This window comes from Doryrhamphus excisus, linkage group LG10 (assembly GCF_037039965.1).
Source record: "Doryrhamphus excisus strain RoL-2023G ecotype Guam linkage group LG10, RoL_Dexc_Guam_v1.1, whole genome shotgun sequence".
Taxonomy (NCBI): Eukaryota; Metazoa; Chordata; class Actinopteri; order Syngnathiformes; family Syngnathidae; genus Doryrhamphus; species Doryrhamphus excisus.
In genome coordinates this window covers 4,579,546-4,601,833 of record NC_136366.1, presented here as the reverse complement: position 1 = coordinate 4,601,833, position 22,288 = coordinate 4,579,546, and the positions used below count along the sequence as shown (strand labels likewise).

General features: G+C 43.5%; 1 protein-coding gene across 2 annotated transcripts; it reads right to left on the bottom strand.

The window, feature by feature from the left end:
• Positions 1 to 3,712: 3,712 nt before the first annotated feature.
• Positions 3,713 to 16,961, bottom strand: LOC131104355 (protein phosphatase 1 regulatory subunit 3C-B-like). Of its 2 annotated transcripts, XM_078793877.1 has the most exons (3): positions 16,826 to 16,961; positions 10,801 to 11,727; positions 3,713 to 5,016 (listed from the first exon to the last, which is right to left on the bottom strand). In XM_078793877.1, the coding sequence occupies exon 3, from the start codon at positions 4,986 to 4,988 to the stop codon at positions 4,059 to 4,061; it is 930 nt and encodes a 309-aa protein (XP_078650003.1). In that variant the 5' UTR covers positions 4,989 to 5,016; positions 10,801 to 11,727; positions 16,826 to 16,961; the 3' UTR covers positions 3,713 to 4,058. The 2 variants fall into 2 exon arrangements, with proteins under 2 accessions (XP_078650003.1, XP_057907418.2); XM_058051435.2 differs by lacking the exons at positions 10,801 to 11,727; positions 16,826 to 16,961 and adding an exon at positions 5,251 to 5,365.
• Positions 16,962 to 22,288: the final 5,327 nt, after the last annotated feature.

Here is a 22,288-nt window from a genome sequence, read left to right as displayed (position 1 = left end):
GACATTGTCACTCAGTAACCGTCTCACTTTATCTCTTATCTTTTTTCTCAAATTTACCAGTAGGACTAGCCCTCTCACAGACACACACAGAGGCACAGTGCCAACTAAAGGGGCAATGACCTTGAAGTTTTTACCTTTTTTAAGAAAAAAAACTGTTGTTGAAATGAAGTTGATGTGTGTTTGGGGGGGGTTGTCGGGGTCGGGGTTGGCGAAGGAGCAAAATATTGACATCGGCTGTCTGCTTGTTTACGTTGTTTGGAACATTTTCCCTCCTAAATGACGACCCCATCTTCCTATGTCACCATCTTTCTCCTCTCATGCTCACAGAGAGCTTCTTGTTGCACAACAAACATGGCTTCCATCTCTCATCAGTGTGTAATGTCTTTAGTGACGACACGTTTGTGTCAAAACACAACACACTCATTTCCTGCACACGCAAAGATTTCTTTTCCCCAGGTGTCACCTGATGAATCATTTGTGTGGTTTGCTAGCATGTTTCAGTAGCATGGTCCATGATGCATGTGGTTTGTTAGCATGTTTCAGTAGCATGGTCCATGATGCATGTTGTTTGTTAGCATGTTTCAGTAGCATGGTCCATGATGCATGTTGTTTGTTAGCATGTTTCAGTGACATGGTCTATGATGCATGTTGTTTGTTAGCACGTTTCAGTGGCATGGTCAGTGACGTATGCTGATTTGTTAGCATGTTTCAGAGGAATGGTCATGATGCATGTAGTTTATTAGCATGTTTCAGAGGAATGGTCCATGATGCATGTTGTTTGTTAGCATGTTTCAGTGACATGGTCATGATGCATGTGATTTGTTAGCATGTTTCAGTAGCATGGTCCATGATGCATGTTGTTTGTTACCATGTTTCAGTGACATGGTCCATGATGCATGTTGTTTGTTACCATGTTTCAGTGACATGGTCCGTGATGCATGTGGTTTGTTAGCATGTTTCAGTGACATGGTCCATGATGCATGTGGTTTGTTAGCATGTTTCAGTGACATGGTCTATGATGCTTGTTGTTTGTAAGCACGTTTCAGTGGCATGGTCAGTGACGTATGCTGATTTGTTAGCATGTTTCAGAGGAATGGTCCATGATGTATGTGGTTTGTTAGCATGTTTCAGTGGCATGGTCATGATGCATGTAGTTTATTAGCACGTTTCAGAGGAATGGTCCATGATGCATGTTGTTTGTTAGCATGTTTCAGTGACATGGTCATGATGCATGTGGTTTGTTAGCATGTTTCAGTGACATGGTCCATGATGCATGTTGTTTGTTACCATGTTTCAGTGACATGGTCCATGATGCATGCGGTTTATTAGCATGTTTCAGAGGAATGGTCCATGATGCATGTTGTTTGTTAGCATGTTTCAGTGACATGGTCATGATGCATGTGGTTTGTTAGCATGTTTCAGTAGCATGGTCCATGATGCATGTGGTTTGTTAGCATGTTTCAGTGACATGGTCCATGATGCATGTTGTTTGTTAGCATGTTTCAGTGACATGGTCCATGATGCATGTGGTTTGTTAGCATGTTTTAGTGGCCCGGTCAGTGACGTATGCTGATTTGTTAGCATGCTTCAGAGGAATGGTCCATGATGCATGTGGTTTGTTAGCATGTTTCAGTAGCATGGTCCATGATGCATGTGTTTTGTTAGCATGTTTCAGTGACATGGTCCATGATGCATGTTTTTTGTTAGCATGTTTCAACAGCATGGTCAGTGACGTATGCTGATTTGTTAGCATGTTTCAGTGATATGGTCCATGATGTATGTGGTTTATTAGCATGTTTCAGTAGCATGGTCAGTGACATATGCTAATTTGTTAGCCTGTTTCAGTGGCATGGTCCATGATGCATGTGGTTTATTAGCATGTTTCAACAGCAGTGGTCAGTGACATATGCTAATTTGTTAGCATGTTTCAGTGGCATGGTCCGTATTAGAATGAACAAAGAACATAGTGTGTGTTATATCTGTCTAGACAGGGAATATTGAACATGTCGGCTCTAGCTGTGTCAGTGCTGCTGAGTAATTCTAATTGTTTGATAAATATTTGATGCGCACACCCAGCTGAGAGTGCCAGGCGTGTTGCACAACAAGTTGGGTTGGCTTGTTTGAAATGCTAAATATTGTTTGTGGCCAACTGTAATGGTTTTGTGTGAAACAACGTAATTGTATAATCAAAAACGCTCAATGGCTTTTAGCATGAGCGATCTGCCAAAAGGTGTGGGGCCTCACCTGAGAGTTGTTGGAGCTTTTTTTTTTTTTTTTCGCTTACATAAGCATTTTCCCCCCCTGTGTTTATTTGACTAATACACATCCTTTTGATGTTGACTTAGCAATATTGCCTCTCATTCGTTCAGTCCATTTCACATAAGCCCTGCCCACCCACCCCAGACCTCATGTGATCCCCAAGTCAGTGGACAAAAGCAGAACATGTAGCCCCGCCCCCCAAAGCATCCAGCAGCTGATCACGCTCTCACGGCGTGATCCCACAGAGTGTTGCATTACTCCGGCTGTCACTGATCCATCACAACGATCACCTTGACAGGAAGGGTGTGAAAGACCACGCTACGGCATCAGGAAGACCGTGGAGCCCCTCCCACTTTGAGGAACACTCAAGAGATGGAGCACCGGCAAGAGCTTCAATCAGAACCAGAGCTGACCCACTTGAGCAACTTTATCGTTATCTTCACGTCTCCGCCTGTCTTATCACCGCTCTCTTATCAGCACACACGAGGACCATAAAGTCTCAAGAACTTTGTGGAGCCGTCCTGAAGCGGCTGATTAGCTGCTCCAGTTAGCATTAGCCTGCTAACTTCTTTCGACACACACCAGCGTGATAGCGTGGTCGCGGTTCGGACTCGTGCATCTTTACCTGAACTCATGAACTCATTGTGCTAACCTTTGGTTAGCACAATGCTAACATTAGCATGTGCAGAGGTGGCGGTCAAAGTTAGCACAATTTTGCAGCTCACGTTAGCACAGCCAAAACAAGCTAAAACCACCGTGTTAGCGCAAGCTAGCTGCACTCTTGCCTCCTTTGGAAGGTCGTTTCCCGGCCTGACAGGAAGTGAAGAAAAAGCTCGAAGAATGTCGCTGGCAACGTGGTCACACATGTTCACATGAAACATGTTCACCTTTGTTCACGTGGAAAAAGGTTATCTCATCCTATGGGGGAGGGGGGAGGTCACAACGAGACAAGGAAGCGCACCATCTTCCTGCTGATCAATCAGGATCAAGTGCTCGTTGATCAGCAGGGCCATGGTCCGTATCCGCCTGCACACCTGTAGCTTTAATGACAGGCTGTCAAAAGCGGCACCCGGGGTCCAAAATGGACGTCCGGTGACCTCTACCGTGCCAGTTAATGTTTGAGCGGCCGCACGCTTGCGGGGGTTGCACGTGACGGCGAACGCACATTTCACGCCAAAGGCAGCGCTTATCTCCCTTGCAACCGTGAGCGTGACAATGGCACGGCGCCTTTGAGACAAACAGGAAGTCGCAACACCACACCCGCGTGTGGACTTCCTGCATGGAATTCCACTTGTGATCCAGCAGGAATGTTTTTGGCATGATGCTGCGGTCCAGCCCTCGATGCAGATGTGTGCCCGGCGGGTTGAACTTTAACCCCTTTTGTACATGACATGAAGATGTCTCCATGGCAACTCATCATCATCATCAAAAATGGGAAAATAAAAAGGAGACGTGCAGAAATATAAACTTTTATTCCAAACAAGTCAACATTTTGTGCCATAAAAGTTCAAGGAAACATTTGATTGACAGCCACACACACGCATACATACAGAATGTGCAAACTATGAAAGACATTCGGACCGCTGCCGATGTAGCGGGACCGCCAAAGCAATCACGTGCGGTCGCCATCTGATGACATCAGCACGTATATTCAAGGTGCATTTCAAGTCCAAGACAATCCTGCGTACGTTCGGACCAGCGCTCGGTTCCCCTTCAATATGAAGGACGTAATCAGTCAGTGCACGTTCGATTCCAGCTGGACGGGTCGGTGGATTCCTACCACACCCAGGCCAAGGTTCTCACCAGTACGGCACGGCGGTGTCGACATGGCCCCAGCTTTGCCAGCCCGAGAAAAAGCCGCTACACATGCGAGGACTGCCAAACTGGTCCAGGTCCATCTCCAGAACCTTTACTCCCCCGCTTCTGGACTCTGCTGCTTTTTTTTGTTCAGCAGAACCCGTAGAGGATCCACCGGTCCAACCCACGTGCTTGATCACGTAGTTCTTGCCATCGTTATTGTCCCAAAAGATCTGGTCCCCGACTTTGAAGCAGATGCAGAACTCGACTTGGTTCTGTGGGGGGATGTGGGTGGGCAGGTCCAGCACAAAAGCGAAGGTGTCGGTGTCATGGCCGCCGTACACGTTGTTCATGAAGGTGCAGTCCACGTCGCTGAAGCTGGCCCACGAGTCGAAGGTGGCTCGCACCTGCACAAACTTCTCAAAGCCCACATTGCGAACCTTGACGGTCCCGGTCAGTGATCGCTCCTGCAGCGAGCAGTTCTCCAGGCAGACCAAGTTCCGGATCAGGCGGCTCCGGAAGTCCAGGTAGTCGGCTGAGGGCTGCTTAAAGTCCAGAGTCAGGTTCCGCACTGCGCTGATCTTCAGCTCCATGGCGGCGTTCTCCAAGTCACTCATGTCGAACTGCAACTCCTCCGCATTTGCCGCGTCGTGTTCGTCCTCGTTTTTGGAGAAGACGTGGATAGCGGTGAGCGACATGCCTTTGGTGTCGGCGAACACCACCTTCTTCTTCACACCTTTGCCGCTCCAGCCGTCGTCCTGGGTCGGCCTCTGCTGGCTGCTCAGGCAGGGCCGCAGAGCCGCCTGGTTGGCTCGGTTCTTGGCTCTGTGTCGAGGAGCCTCATAGGCGCTCAGGAAGCCTCTGAGAGGGGGAGGAGAGTGGCTGATGTAGAACCTCATGGCCACGTCTATGGGCATGACTGGACCTGGCATCGCTGACGGACTCAACGACCTGAGAAGGCTGGGGGTGGGGGGTTGAAGGCAAAGAGAGGCAGGGGGTGGGGTTGCAAAGAGTGCGGGGGGAGGGGGGTCAAATGAAACGCAGTTAGAAACTTCTCCGTAAACTCTTCCAAACTTTTGACCTTCAAAAGTTAGACATGGACTAGATTGACCAGAAAAGAAATTTTTGGACGCCGAGCAGAAGCGACTGTCTCCATCTTTGCGGCTCTCTGAATTCTTCAAAACGTGCACTCACCTGGCAGCACTCATGGAAAAAAAAAAAAGCAGCAGATCCAAGTGGTCTGACAGCTGACAGCAGTTCCTAGTAGAACATTCCCAGGTCGCTCCTGGTCTTCTTGCAGCTCGCAGTGCTGCGTCAGTGGCGAGCGGTTTCTGTTCTTCAAGCCTTTCTACTGACAGGTCCATTTGCATACGCTGTCAGATGGTGTCGTCTGGAGCCAATCAGCAGGAAGCTGACCTCCTGCTAGGCCAATCGGGGCGAGGCTGGGCTGGCCGTTGGGTACGGTGCTCCTGCATGCTTAGCTGGCCTGTGTTAGCTCAGCTAAGCTATGTGAGCTATGTGATGGGGCCCCGTCAGGCAGCCACCCTCCTGTGTGCAGAGGAGTGGTGCCCTCTGGTGGTAGCTTCTGGGTAACTCATGGGACCTCACTGCACAAACATTGACACTCTTGGCTGCGTCTCAATGCAAATATCATCCAAAAGTAGCAAATCGTCCTCAAATGTCTGCTGACACAGGAACAGGAGAGATGATGATGAAGATTAGGTTTGGTTGGACGTCATGTTTTGGTCCTCGTTAATTAGATGTTTGAAATTGATTTCGGCCATCCGAGATTCTTCCTCTTGAGTCCTCCGTTCTGGTGACAGTGTCCTCTCACTCGCCCCCCTCAGGCTGTTAAAGCTAAAAATTCTTCCTCACTGACTGCTCGTTTCGGATCTTTCCAGTCCAAGAGCTACTCTCCCAGGTCATGGTCACAGGGTCCTCTGTGGTGCTGGTCAGTATCCAATCAGAATGCTCTCTGCCGACAGTGTGGGTGCCACAAGATCTTGCCAGATTAAAACGTGACAAGAAGAGGAAAATAGACACACGCACATGGCAACATGTCTATTTTTCTCATCTCTCGCCTCCAAAGTTTTGTTTAGCGCCGCATGCCTGTCAAGGTAATCATTACATCACACAATAAATAAAAACAAAGTCGATAATTTTGCTAGCCTCGACATATTGACATGTTACTATCAAAACTACAATCTTGCTTATTGGGGCTATTGGAAGCTATTTAAGATAGCTTAGTTTAGCAGAGCATGCTGGGGTGGCTCTGTGTATGTATGCCTATATTTTAACACTTTTAAGCAAGCATTTTACATGCTCACTGACAACGTGCAAGTAAACATGAGAGGCCTGTTTATTCGTATAACCGTCAGACATTCAACACACATTTCCGGCTTTCAAAATAAGAGCACTATTTGCCATATCTTGCTAATTGTATAAAGAAAATAAGGTGTCTTGTATATAAGAATAATAGTATGAATAATAATGTGAATGGAATTGCACCGCTACTACATCTTCCTTAACCACAAGCACCGCCATTACGGATGGTTAAAGATTTTGTATCAATATGTGCTGAGCCTGACATCCCATGAGAAAAGTCAGCCAGGCTCCATCCATTTCTGAATGACTTGTATTCCATCAACAAATGTAAGGTTTTAATTAATGGATATTGTATTCACTAAACCCAAAAAGCACAAATTCTATGCTGGTAAAAAAAATAAAAAATACAAACAGAAAAAATATTGAAATAGATTCATAAGGCCACCATAATAAAGCCTCCAGACATCACTAAATGCTATTCTTTGTACTCTTGATGTTCTGGCACATCGTGTCCTCATATCGACTTTGATGGCATAATATCTTTATGCTCATACTGTATGCTTTACATCCTTACATAGACTTTGAAGCCGCAATCTCTTTATGTTGATACAGATTGACATCCTCAGACTTTGATGCCACAATGTTCTTTTGATGCATCCTTATATGACTTTACATGTCCTCATACTGTACGTCCTTAGTTGTAGCCGTGCTTGCCTGCACGGATGCAAGCATGCACGTGTGCAAGCATGCACACATATGTGTATACTTGCTAGAAATGGATAAAAGTAGCGTACTTGAAACAAACATTAAGATGCAAATAGTGCTTATTGAGTAATACTAATGATGATTATTATTGTTATTGTTGCCATGCCATTTGGAGGATGTACTCATGGTCATGTTGTCCTGCCAGCTGTAGACTCTGGAGGTCAACTTCCAAAATAAATATTGGGGCCGGTCCAGTCACGCAGGGGTCACTGGACCAAAGCAGCATTGGTTTATTTGAGGTAATCTTTGTTAATGTCAGCACACACACACACACACATATATACAAGAAAGGTATCAGTGTTTAAGTTGCTTAGCGACAGACTACAGCCTAAGGAGGTCAGCGCCATGATTGACAAGTACGTCTATTGAAAAAAAAAAAAAAACGACAGTAAATGTTTTAGTGCTTGATAAAGACGAACGTTTGGTCCAAGTGGTTCCGTTTAACAGTGGGTGGGACTCACTTGACCCACTTGGGCTGACTTGAACTTTCTAAGGCAAATGCGCCAACAATGGCAAATTTTACGTTCAGAGAATTGAAAGATAACGGTCTCTTGAGACTTTAGACACTGGGCTCAGCGCCGTGCATGCGCGCACATCACGTGGTCCAAAGTCCACATTGTTGTGGGAACATCCAAGTCAAATATAGATCCCGCAGCCAGAAGCTTCCAGACTTGCAGGACATCTAACAGAATCGATCACAGACACCGAGTGCATATTGCACCGGCTGATTACCCAGCAATAAAAGATAAGAACGTTTCAAGTATGCATTGTTCAAGTCACTTATAACTCAGTTCCATATACTTGGCTGTCATCGCCAAAGAGACGACAAAGTTAAAAAAGGGACCGTTTACGACTGGCCGCCACCACCAACTGGCATCGATATTGGTTGAAAAGAATATATTTCACAATCACAAAATAAACTGCGTAAAAAATTGTTGAGCACTTTAATTTGGGCCAAATAAGGTGACTGTCGTTCAAATCCATGTCGATAGCACACTCGCGCACACACACACACACACACACACACACACACACACACAACATAGAGAAGCGAACAACAATGCCTTGTCATTATGTTGCGATGGACTACTGGTGCAATACTTTTTACAGTCACATACCCCTAAAAATATATATACAAGTATCTTAACTTGAAATACTTAACCCAATGAATTGGTCATTTTATCGTAAATGTGTATTTTGATACTCCGGTTTCCTCCCACATTCCAAAAACATGCTAGGTTAATTAGCGACTCCAAATTGTCCATAGGTATGAATGTGAGTGTGAATGGTTGTTTGTCTATATGTGCAGGGTGTACCCCGCCTCTCGCCCGAAGACAGCTGGGATAGGCTCCAGCACCCCCCGCGAGCCTCGTGAGGATAAGCGGTAGAAAATGAATGAATTTTCTACCGCTTTTCCTCACGAAAATACTAAAAACGCAGCGGAAAACATGGAGCTCCCGTAACTAGCTTGCACTCAAGTGGCGCCATATTGAGACCGCAAATCCAGTCTATATCAATATAAACGATATACCTTATTTTTGATGATATCATGTTAAAAAGAAATATAAATATATCGCCCAGCCCTAAGTGAGAGCCATTATCTACAAATGGCGAACACAGAACAATGGTGAACCTTCCCAGGAGTAGGAAAAGCAGGAAGTAGGCAATGACAACTCATCCAAGGGGTCACAAAAGACTTCACAACAACCATAAGATGGACACTGGACAAAAAAAAAAGCCTACATGGCAGAGTTCCAAGACCACAAAACCACTGTTGAACAAAAAGAAGGCTCCTCTCAAAATGGCTCACACAAATATATGTTCATGTTTCACATAAGGATTGTGAATGATGGGCAAAATCCCCCCCCCCAAAAAAGTGCAGTTCCCCTTTAAGGCAATGTAATGTAAGCTAATGTCACAATCTTTTGTGTCATTACTGCCACCTAGTGACCACAATACTACACATTACTTGTATTTCAATATGTTTGGCTAATAAATCATAGTCTACCATAAATCAGCAATCATTTATTAATTTCTGAAAAAACAATATCTAGCCAGGGAGCAACAATCAAACCGGAATAGAGGGAATTACTTGCATTACCGGACTCAGTTTTCCCACATGGATGTACGGTGTTTCTCTAATGAGATATGACCTCATGAGAAGTGCAGCGTCATGACAGAAGACCGTGATAGTGATGTCATCGGCAGAAAGTGACGTCACACAGGACGCTGGTGTCACAAAGGAGACGCTCGCCGCAGGTGGACGGTTGTCCATATTGATGCTAATGATAATGATGCTGCTGGTGAGTGTTGTGTGTCGGTTGAGTGGAGATGTTGGGTTTGCAGAGAGGATTACAAGGAGAAGACATCACAGGTAGCCAATATCTATGCTCTTATGGCAGGGGTCTCAAACTCAATTTACCTGGGGGCCACTGGAGCTAGGGTCTGGGCAAGGCTGGGCCGCATCAGGTTTTCCAAAAAAAAAAAAAAAAAAAACGCATTTATTAAAAACTTTTTAGTGCTTTGGTTCCAATTTTCTACAATAAAAGCTCTGATAAAACAATCCACTGTTCTCAAATATCTTAATTTTTATTTTTCTACACAAAATAAGATGAAAAATAAATAAACAAATCAATAATAAAGAAAATCAATCAGTAATAAATATATATAATAATAATAATAAAATGGCAAATAATAAAAACTTAAGAAACCACATATAGTTGGTGGGTAGACAAATTATTTTTAAAATGAACAAAGCATTATTAGAGCCCTGTAGACATGACAAAACACGACTATAGTCACATTTATACTTTTTTTTATTTACAACATATTGCGCAACTGCAGGGTCTTGAGACACCTGCTAACTCGCAAACTAGAGAGCTAGCGACCTAAAGGGTAGCCTTCAAGTTATTTCCTTTAAACTTAAATAGCCAAAAACTTACCACTTCCACACGGATAGGGAGGATAACTATTAACAGTTATTTAGCCTTTAACATGAACATTAATCAAACTTGCGGCATGGCGGTCGAGTGGTTAGCGCGCAGACCTCACAGCTAGGAGACCAGGGTTAAATGCCACCCTTGGCTATCTCTGTCTGGAGTTTGCATGTTCTCCCCGTGCATGAGTGGGTTTTCTCCGGGTACTCCGGTTTCCTCCCACATTCCAAAAACATGCTAGGTTAATTGGCGACTCCAAATTGTCCATAGGTATGAATATGAGTGTGAATGGTTGTTTGTCTATATGTGCCCTGTGATTGGCTGGCGACCAGTCCAGGGTGTACCCCGCCTCTCGCCCACAGACAACTGGGATAGGCTCCAGAACCCCCGCAACCCTCGTGAGGAAAAAGCGGTAGAAAATGAATGAATGAATGAATTAATCAAATGTAATAATTTTTTCTGGGTACATGATACCATACAGCATCCATATCAAACTTTCGCGTGCCGCACTAACATTAAACTTTCATATCAAGGCGGCCACATGTGGCCCGCAGGACACTAGTTTGAGACCCCTGTCTTATGGTGACATGGCTGAAGACAGTATGGGACGTCTTGACAACCTCTTTACACATAGTGATGTCTTCATTGAACGTATATTTCATACGCGTCCACATGTTTATTGCACTGATGCATCAAGTGAGAGTACGAGGTCACTGACCTTCACGTGTGTCGGCGTCTCCAGATGTCAACGGCGTGTTCCCACTCGCAGTCTCCAAGTCGGTGGCAGTCACAGTCCTTGTGAACACCAAGGCCAGCCACTACCACATCCAGAAGATCCTTTTTGAGGGCAAATTCTCCAAAGTCTTTAAATGCGCTAACCTGACCACAGGAAAAGATGTGGCCCTCAAAGTGGTCACCAAAGTGAAGGTTGCTAAATTGGAAGTAGGTCACCCAGTCCTCATCAGTCGTTTTAATTAGATTTTGTCCAGATGACGGCGCTCTTATTGCTTTGCTTTTCTCTGCAGCTTGAAATGCTGAAAGCTGTCAAAGTTCTTGACGCGGACAAGAAAAACATTGTGTGCTTCTTGGAGACGTTCACATTTGAAGGTTACACCTGTTTGGTGTTTGAGCTTCTGGATATGTCGTTGTACAGCCTGATGAGGAGGAACAACTGGGCCACTTTTTCCCTTGTGGACATCCGTCCCATTGCGCATCAGGTCAGTCTCTAATCAAATAAACGACGGAAGCCAATGTTGCCTACTGAAATCAATGTAAACTTGGTGCTAGCTGTTGACAGCCTTAGATGCCCTGAAGAGCCTTGGACTCATCCACACCAACCTAAAGATGGACAATGTCATGCTGGTCAACTACCAGGCCAAGCCCACCAGAGTGAAGCTAGTGGGCTTTGGAATGTGCCGCAGCATTTCCCGGGCGGCGACGTTTCATGGTAAAACCTGTCAGGCTCTGGGGTACAGGTGAGTTCCGTTTTTTACGCTCGACGTGGTCACTTCACCGTGTGCGTCACAATTTTGGCGACACGGTCACCCGCAGGGCACCTGAAGTTATCCTGGGCCTCCCAATCTCCGAGGCCATCGACATGTGGTCTTTGGGATGCATGCTGGCCTTCTTGGATCTGGGTCAGTACCTATTTGGAGGAGATAGCAATTATCAGGTGGTAAGCTTTGCATTTTACACATTTTTACACAATTTTTAAACATAAGGCTAAAAATAACCAATTACCTAAAAATGTCATCCAATACTTCTCTACAAGAAGAACTAAATTTGAAACACTTATATGCTAGGACGACGTTAAAAAGCCATAGCATTTCAGTATGTGGAATCAAACTATGGAATGGATATTGACACTTTCTATGGTCCCCCATTATGTCATTGGATGGTCATATCACCTCGTACTTTGGTACGTGACAAAAAAAAATAAAAAATTATAAAACTAAATAAAAATTAATAAAAAATTAATTAAAAATAATAAAAATTAATATTAATAAAAATAATGAATTAAATAAATTTGCTAAATACAAGGATGAAGAGTCTTGAACCAGTCATGATGTGTTATATATATCACTATATTGACACTTTCTATGGTACCCATTATGTCATTGTATGCTCATATCACCTCGTACTTCGGTACGTGACAAAAAATAAATAAAAATAAAAAACAAATTTAAATTATATTAGGAAAGCAGGAAGTAAACTGATTACTGATTGTAAAAGTACCAGATGGAGGGGTAGGATTTAATAAGCTTTGCTTCTTCCTACTCCTTTTGGACATGTGGAACTGTGAACTGATTATGTGATGCATTCAATTGTAATCTGATGCATGTTCAAATGAAATAAAACCATTACCATTACAATTTTTTTTCAGTAAAAAGTCCATTCATTATTCATTCTTCAGGGGTCCATTGTCTTGGGTTTCCATTTTTGTAAACTCGGCACTTTGAGCTCACGTTATCACAAGATTGAAACGAGTGATCCCGAACTTTGTATTTAGATTTGGCGTGCTCCTGTATGTTCTCTGTCCAGTTGAAGTACATGGTGCAGATTTTGGGTAACATACCCGGTCACCTCCTCTGCGCCGGTTTGCACACCCACAAATACTTCAAGGAGAACAAGGACAGCGTTTTCCCAAAATGGCAGCTAAAGGTACTGTAGTCTTTTAAAACATTTCATGTTTTCCGCTGATTATTATTATTATTATTATTATTATTGTTGCTGTAGACCGATGAGGAATGTGAAGATATAAATGGCGAATGCATAATTTCTGAATCTGGAGTGTTGCAGCTACACAGCTTGGATGAGCTTGTCACAGTAAGTGATGGCTTTCAATCAACCAATCACACATTGACATTCAGACAAGATAACCACAAAACTCTCGTCTTCTCAAATGTAGTTCCACAAGAAGAAAAAAAAGTCCATTATCTTAGAAGATCGCAGAGCATTTGTGGACTTCCTCAAATGTCTTCTCCAAATAGATGTTGAGCACAGGATCGGCCCAGAGAAGGCACTCCAACACCCATTTCTCACCATGAGCCATTTGCAGAACAGCAAAGGACTGTAGTAAGTGTTGTTGGACTTGTTTCATGACAACACCTTAAGCTCAGAAGCACCAAAGGAAGTTCTCGTAGGGCCAACCGAAATCTTAACTCAAGTTTTGTTCTTCTTGTTCTTCTTCAGTGCCTTAAAAAGCTTTTATGAAATGCAGACGCTAACTCACTCCCAAAAAGACTCTCAGCTGGGGGATATCAAAGTCCGCCTCCCTGCGGCCTGTCCATCTGGGAACACCGATGGTTCACGTGACCGAGGTCCATATGAGGACTCGCTGTCCACTGACAGTGCGCAATATGAGTGCCAAAATGAAAGCCCACTTCCCACTGATTGCTCGCTTGATCAGGATCTATTAAAAAACCCGCTCCTCGCTGGTTGTCCAGATGAGGGCCCGCTTCATTCTGGCAGTACACAAGATGAAGGCCCAGAGGAGTATCCATGTGAGAAGCCTACTGACAGTCCACATGCAGAGAATGAGTATTCACCGCTCTCGGACAGTGCAGGTGATCGTGGTTTCTACATGTACCCACAGCTCGGCGATGATCCACTTAAGGAAGGTCTGTATAAGGAACCACTGCTCACTAACAGTCCATATGATGAGAGTCTCTTCGAGGACCCTCTGCCCACTGACAGTTCCCATGAGGATCCACCATCCACTGAGAGTACCCTCGATGAGGGTCTGTGCGAGGACCCACTGCCCACTGACAGTCCTCATGCTCAGAGTCAGAATAAGTACCCACTTGCTTCGGACAGTACAGTTTATCAGGAACAATATGAGGACCGATTGGGCACTGACAGTCCACATGAGGATCGACTGTCCACAGAGTGTGCCCTCTATGAGGGTGTGTACGAGCACCCGCCGCCCACAGACAGTCCGCGTGCTGAGTGTCAGAATGAGTACCCACTGGCGTTGGATGGTACAGGTTCTCAGGGTCTATATGAGGCTATAAATGCAGACAAAAAAGATCTCCGTGAGGACCCACTGGTCGGTGACGCCGCACCGCTTGATAGTCTGAATAAGAACCCACTGCAAACTGACAGTGAACTTGATGATGCTCTGCATCAGGACCCACTTCCCACTGACAGTGGGCGTTACAAGAATCTGTACGAGGACCCACTGCCCAGCAACAGTGATGGTGTACATGACCAACATCCAGTTGAGGACAAACCACCAATTGACACTGCACATCAAAGTCCACCGAAGAAGACCGATTCACCTCGTTCACCTGAACACCACTGCACTGATCAAAAGTGTATTGATCAGAGTTTACCCGATCAAGGTCCATCTGTGGACGCGAGGCCAACTGTCGGTTATTTTGCTAGCGTTTCTGTTGGTCAAGATCCTCTCAAAGAAGCTCTAGCCAATGACAGTTCACGGACTACATGGAAGAAAAAGTGGATAAGAAATAGTCGTCTTTTTTTTGGATGGCTTATGAGGACTAGAAAGTCTTCGTCTCATCAAGGTCACCCTGATCAGGATTCTAACAGTCAAGGTCCATGTGAGACTAAACCCCCCAGAGATGATGTGTGTATTAAGCCAAAGAAGAACCAATTAAAGAAACTTCTGCATTTTTTAGGAAGGATTACCAAAAAAGGGAATGTTTCATTTTGCCAAAATCCCATTGATAAAACTCACATAAACAAACCTCTTACAGACCCGGTACCTGCTAAAAAGCTAGCTGATCCAGATACTATTGGTGCATGTCCATCTTATCAAGTGCTATCTGATCAAGGACCGACAAAAAAGTCACAGCCTACCGATATCCAATCTGGGAAAAGTTGTCAAGATGTAAATTCATCTCATCAAGTCCCACCGGGAACTTTTGGTCCATGTGAGGACCCACTACCCTGTGATGTTGTATGGAATCCAGGTCAACATGAGGACCGACCGACTCTACAAACTGGTCAAAGTTCTGAAGCTCATGACACTAATCACAGTTTATGTCAAGAGACTAGAACCACTGTTGGTCCGTCCACTGGAGAACCAATGGACCAAAGTGTATTCAAGAAGAATCTACACAATATCAACCCCAAACCAAAGACAAGGTGGATAGAAAATATCAGTCATCTTTGTGGAAGGAAACAACGGACTAAGTCTAACCAAAGTCACCCTAATCAGGATTCTAACGGTCAAGGTCCATCTGGACGTCAAGATCCATTGGGTGGTAAAAAACTTCCTACAGAATGTGGACAAGACAAGCTAAAAAAATGTAATTCCCCCGGCAGAATGAGAAAACCTAAGACTAACAAAATACATCCTACTGGATAAGGTCCAAAGACGTACCAGTTTTCTGCACCTGGATTGTGTCACGTCCACAACGTCCCGTAAACTAGCCGGGACCTTGTTTGTCGAGATCATGCCAAAAGCACATTATTTCATATGTTACACTACACAACAGCTATTAAATAGGGTGCTACGATTTCCGCGCAATTGGCCAATAAAAACGGAATTTAGCGTTAAACATGGAATCTCGTGGAAATTGACATAATGTGAATGTAATGCTGTCATCCCCCGCTCCTGAAGTAAACATATCGAAATGGTGACCTGAAACACAGGCGAAATTCTGCAGAAACTCTTCGCATGACACGTGAATTAAAGCTAGCGAGATTAGCTTAGTTTAGCACAGCATGCTAGTGCGGCTGTTTGTGTGTGCATGCACAAAACTGGGTGACTATATTTTTATGTAAGCAATAATTTTATGACGCCCACCGACAAGGTGCAAGTTCTGAGTGGGAAAAAAAAAAATACAAGTGCCACTTTTATTCTTGCACCCAGCTCGTCTTAACACACACAGATCGCAATTCCAGCCTTCAAAATACCAGTACTGTTTGCCACATCTTGTGCAAACAAAACAAGTCATTAAAAATGCATCAGTGACTACAACCGCCTTAGTCAAAAAGCACAGTTGAAGATTCTGTAGCAATGTATTCAGACGCTTATTAAAAAAAGTTAGCCAGGCTTTGTCTATTTCTAAATTACCGGGCAAATTGTCTAATAATGTATTGCATCAGGGAAAAGAGTTTGCACACACACAATAGCTTTACAATTTTATACTTTGAACCAACTGTGCCTTTTCTGTTACCTGACGCAATGAGTGGTTATACAGGTTTAATATGTAACTTCTGCCATCTAGTGGAAGAAAATGTCACTGTTCTCCCTGTCATTATACTTTGTAGTAAATAAAATCATTATTTTTGGAATTAAGTGAAATTGGATAACTTCCTGCAACACAGTGGTTGGGACTGACGGCCTTAAAGGGGCCTCTTATGCTTTTTTTTTCTACTTTTCTGACCTATTGTTGTATTCTATTCTATTCTCATTCAAATCCATGGGATTTTTGCCCTCAAAATGCCTTGACTTTGTGAATATAACACCATATTGCAATATCAAAAAGACATTATACTACTTCACATTGTTAAAAAAAATAATAATTGTTTGTGTGTGTGTGTGTGTGTGAGATACCAAAAAGACATACTAGTTTCATTGTTAAAACAAAATTAACTCTCTGCGCATGCGTGTCAGCATTGGCTAACTAAACGGTTAGCATGGTGGAGCTAAATTAGCTTATACATTTGACAGCGGCGTCCCCTGTGGATTCGTAGCCAGACTCATCCAACAACAAGAACCCTTGGACTTAACAAGACCCCTTGGACATAAGAAGGTACCATATTTCACTTACTTGTTCTTTACGGTGAGAAGCATCCCAATGGGGCAGAAAGTGGAGCCCTTTTAAATCACTGCGCCGAAGTGCAACGTCACGACAAGTCACGTGACATACACTTGCGCTTGCGCAGAAGTGGCCGCACCTCTTACGGTGCCTGCATTTATTTTTTAAATTAATTTTTTTTAAATATATATTTTATTACAAACTTAAATTGTACAAAACAATAAGCAGAATTACACGAACAAAAGTGCAATTCTACAGAACAATAACAAATAAGAAAAAGTAAAAGGAATGTGCAAGTGATATCGATTGAAAATAAGAACAAAATAACAATAGAAAACATGTCACTTATGCTTGTTCTTCATATGAATTGTTTTTAGAACGTTCTCCAATGTATGAAAGGTTTTCACTGCTTTTCATATAATTCATATAATTCATATAATTTCAGTTCAGAAAAAAACTGGTAAATATTTGGCTTACATAACATCACTCTGGATTTGTGAATATGGAATTTTCCTTAATGTATTGTTTTGTAGTCAATGCAATTCCGGAACAAGATGTCATGTATTATAATGTTAATTTCTTTATCGAAACATTATTAGTGATGTCAACACAACAGCAAATTGTACAGTATAGGCATAAATGACAACAAAATCCTGCTCATATTGACGTTATAGTTGTGATTGTGTTATGAATAAATAATAAATAAATAAAAATCGTCGAAAATTGACAAATTTGTGTGTGTTGTGCTGAGGCAAACACTAGATGGCGCTATTACTCTGCTCTCGACACGTGACCTCATACTGTCCACTCATATAGTCCATAGGTCGTCATTGATGGGCTTTCATTGTGTCCATAAACTACAGGTACCCTGTTGAAAGGTTATGGGTGGAAAACAGCCGCCTGGGATAGGCTCCAGCTTCCCCATCACCCTGACCAAAATGAGGTATAGAAAATGGATGATGTTTGTTTGGAGTCACTGTCATGTGACACCCACATAAGAGATGATTGCAGTCCTTAATGAAAGTGACTGTGAGCGCGTTTGTTGACAGAATCTTGGCACCCCATCAGCTGTGAGGATGAGGAGGAGTCCCCGTATCGGCCGCTAAGCCCGGCTTAGGTGAAACACCAGCAAATGCTTCGGGAAACAACTCACCGTCTCTGTTTGTTGTCATTCCAAAGCCAGTTATGCTTGGCTGCGACCCCCGCCGCCGTGTCACCTATCTCACTGCTAGACAAACACGGCCAGGTCGCGACCCCTCGCTGTTTGGATTCTCCGACCAACACAAACCATTCCTGTCAAACAAGAATGCTACCAGGCCCGGCGCTGACGGACCCCATTCATCCAATTCCAGTGTTCCTGTTAGCTAACGTGACAGCTCCCAGGTGTCATGGCCGTCCTGACAGCTGACTGTTGAGTCCAAGTCAGATGTTCCCGACGTAAAATGAAGCACACTCCTGCCTGCAGGCGGTGCTCGCCCATGTTTGGACGGGCGGGGCGGGGCGAGGCATCCACATGCACGCCTGTGTCGGATCCTGCTGTAGAACCTTTATCGGGCGACTTCGATGCCAAACCGCTTGAGCCCGGCCACGCCCACAAGCTCCACTCGGGCGGAATAAGTGGAAACACCTGTGAGGGTGGAGAAATTAAACGCCTCAATCAGCAAGCGACGTTTTTACCCCGATGGAGTTCATGAATTACATGAACTCTTGAACCGCAGTCTGGAATGTGGCACGCACTCCAACTTCCTGGGAAAAATGCGTCCCGACAAGTCACAGGCACGACATTTCTGCTCTTCCAACACCACGCTCCAAGCGTTGGCCTTCCGTTGCGACGCAGACACATTCAAGATGGAGGCTGTTATGCCCCGCCCACTCTGTCACCCTCATTTCTATCACGCATCTAATGTTTCCATTTGGGAAGTTTGGTCCCCTGCTGTGTCTTAAATGGAATACCCAAATGCCATTCCCCACTATTGAGGGTGCTATTCCTCCATCACTAAGCACACTCAACATTTTGAGTGCAAAAGAATAATTGTGAGTGCACAAGTCGAGTGGTTAGCGCGCAGACGTCACAGCTATGAGACCCGAGTTCAATTCCACCCCCGGCCATCTTTGTGTGGAGTTTGCATGTTCTCCCTGTGGATTTTCTCCGGGTACTCCGTTTTTTTCCCACATTCCAAAAACATGCTAGGTTAATTAGCGACTCCAAATTGTCCATAGGTATGAATGTGAGTGTGAATGGTTGTTTGTCTATATGTGCCCTGTGATTGGCTGGCCACCAGTCCAGGGTGTACCCCGCCTCTCGCCCCAAGACAGCTGGGATAGGCTCCAGCACCCCCCGCAACCCTCGTGAGGTTAAGCAGTAGAAAATGAATGAATGAATGTGGACAACATTCACCCACTCAAGAAGTAAGTACACAGTGTGCACAGTATACTTAGTGTACAATTAAGTACAGAAGTGCACGAATTGAAAACCAACCATGGATTGAGGATCAATAGTGTGTCTCTATAGTGTGTCTCTGTTTTGTGAGTGCAGAAGTGTGCACTTAAAACAGTCAAAATGGTGCAAGAGTGCACTGATGGACAATTAGCACCCTCAATAGTCGCCATCTTTGCTCGGTTGAAAAAGGGGAGGTACTAACTCCAGTGATTGCAACTTACCGTAAAAAAGGAGAGAAGAAGAAGAAGAAGCGGATAAATATTGCCATAATAATTTCCATTAAGTGTACAATGACAGAGCTGCACGGTGGGCGAGTGGTTAGCGCGCAGACCTCACAGCTAGGAAACCAGGGTTCAATTCCACCCTCGGTTTCCTCCCACATTCCAAAAACATGCTAGGTTAATTGGCCACTCCAAATTGTCCATAGGTATGAATGTGAGTGTGAATGGTTGTTTGTCTATATGTGCCCTGTGATTGGCTGGCCACCAGTCCAGGGTGTACCCCGCCTCTCGTCTGAAGACAGCTGGGATAGGCTCCAGCAGGGGGAACCTGAGGATAAGCGATAGAACATTAATGAATGAATGAATGTACAATGACAGTAATGGATTTTATGGAACAGCACTACACTGTCAACATTCACACACTCAAGAACTAAGTACACGGTGTGCGTTGTATACTTATTAAAGTGTACTATCTTTAAATTTGTGCACTTAAAACATTAAAAATGGTGAATGGACAGTTGTAACGCGAAAGAATGGCGATGAGAAGCGAGACATAGTGATGGAAGCAAATACTGCGATTGTTATTTCTGTTAAGTGCACAATGGCAGTACAGTGAAACTAAGTACACAGTATTGAGAGTACACTTATTGATTTCCATTTGAGACACAGTCAATCAGTGTACACTCAACATCTTGAGTGTTTTGAGTCCAGGTGCTGACAGTGTACTGCATTCGACCCTACTTCTCAGTGTAAGTACTCAAACGTGTATTAGTACGTAAGTGCACCAAGTGAGACACAGTCCCTGTCTCCTCTACCAGCTGACCAGGTGACTTAATTAAACGCACCCTCAAAGCACACTGAAAGTGCTGACACATGATCACGTAGTCACATGACGTGAAGGTGAAGCGTGTGTCAGCCCTCAGACACTCCAGCAAGGTCAGAGGTCATGGCCAGTGGGTCTTGGTCAAGGACACGGCGGCGGACCAGCCGTGGATTTGACCTGCTCACCTGGGAGTGGAGGTGTTTTGCGTCGCTCCTGCAGGCTGACGAGTGGAATGCTGACATAACAGATGTTGTCTGACCAAGGCGGTAATTATCTTCCTCCCCCTGCCCCAAACTCCTCTTCCTCCAGACTTCAGTCGTTCGCGTCAAGAGTCGAATTTGCTTTCTTCACGTGCACTTTCGCCCTCTGTCACTCTCTCAGAGTAAATACGCCGTATACGTGATCTAAATCCATTACTGACAAGGTGGTAAGTGTCCATCAATGCACACTCAACACTTTTACAATTTTATAATTCCCTGATGTTGAATTATTATTATTATTATTATTAATTATACCCATTCATATATGTATCAGGGTACTGAGTGCATTGTGTGCACTAGGTTCTGAGGACAGTGGGAGGCTTAGCTTATTCATACATGCTAATGTTAGCATGATAACACCTATCGTGATACTGCCAAGTGTTTATATAATCGTCTACCAATGAAAACGGCTAAAAATTATACTGTGGTAATATTAGCATGCTAAACATCACATGTTAACATTAGTATGCTAACACCATGCTAAGTGGTTATACATGTGCCTACTACCTATAAAAATATGTAAAAAGGCTGCAATGCTAATGCTACTATCATGCTAACACCAAACATGATAGTGGTAAGTGTTTATATAACCGTCTACCGTCTACCTGTGCTAGTGTGCTCATGTTAGCAAGTTAACACCGAGTATAATAGTGTTAAATCTTTATATAAGTGTCTACCTATGACAATAGCTAAAAATGCCACTATGCTGATGTTAACATGCTAGCAATGCTAACATGCTAAAGTTAGCATGATAACACCTATCATGATACTGCTAAGTGTTTATATAGTCGTCTACCAATGAAAATGACTCAAAATTATACTGTGCTAATGTTAGCATGCTTAACATTACATGTTAACATTGGCATGCTAACACCATGCTAAGTGGTTATACATGTGTCTACTACCTATAAAAATATGTAAAAAGACTGCAATGCTAACACTATCATGCTAACACCTAGCATAATAGTGGTAAGTGTTTATATAAATGTCTAGCTATGAAAATGGCTAAAAATGCTGCTATGCTAATGTGCTCATGTTAGCAAGTTAACACGGAGTATAATAGTGTTAAGTCTTTATATAAGTGTCTACCTATGACAATAGCTAAAAATGCCACTATACTAATGTTAACATGCTAGCACTGCTAACATGCTAAAGTTAGCATGATAACACCTATCATGATACTGCTAAGTGTTTATATAATCGTCTACCAATGAAAATGACTCAAAATTATACTGTGGTAATGTTAGCATGCTTAACATTACGTGTTAACATTAGCATGCTAACACCATGCTAAGTGGTTATACATGTGTCTACTACCTATAAAAATATGTAAAAAGGCTGCAATGCTAACACTATCATGCTAACACCTAGCATAATTGTGGTGTTATAATAAGTGTTTACATAAATGTCTAGCTATGAAAATGACTAAAATGCTGCTATGCTAATGTGCTCACGTGAGCAAGTTAACACCGAGTATAATAGTGTTGAGTCTATTATATGAAATTTGTCAGAGATTTATTTTGTTAAAAAAAATCAATTAAAAATATCAAATTATTTAGGGGGACTTTTTAGGGGGCTTCATAGTAGTAGGCAAGTATTAGCCTGCTTATTGGCTTGCTTATTAGCCTGCCCTAATACTATATGAAAAACATTAACATTAGCATGCTAACACCGTGCTAAGTGTTTATACATGTGCCTATTACCTATGAAAATATGTAAAAAAGCGTCAAT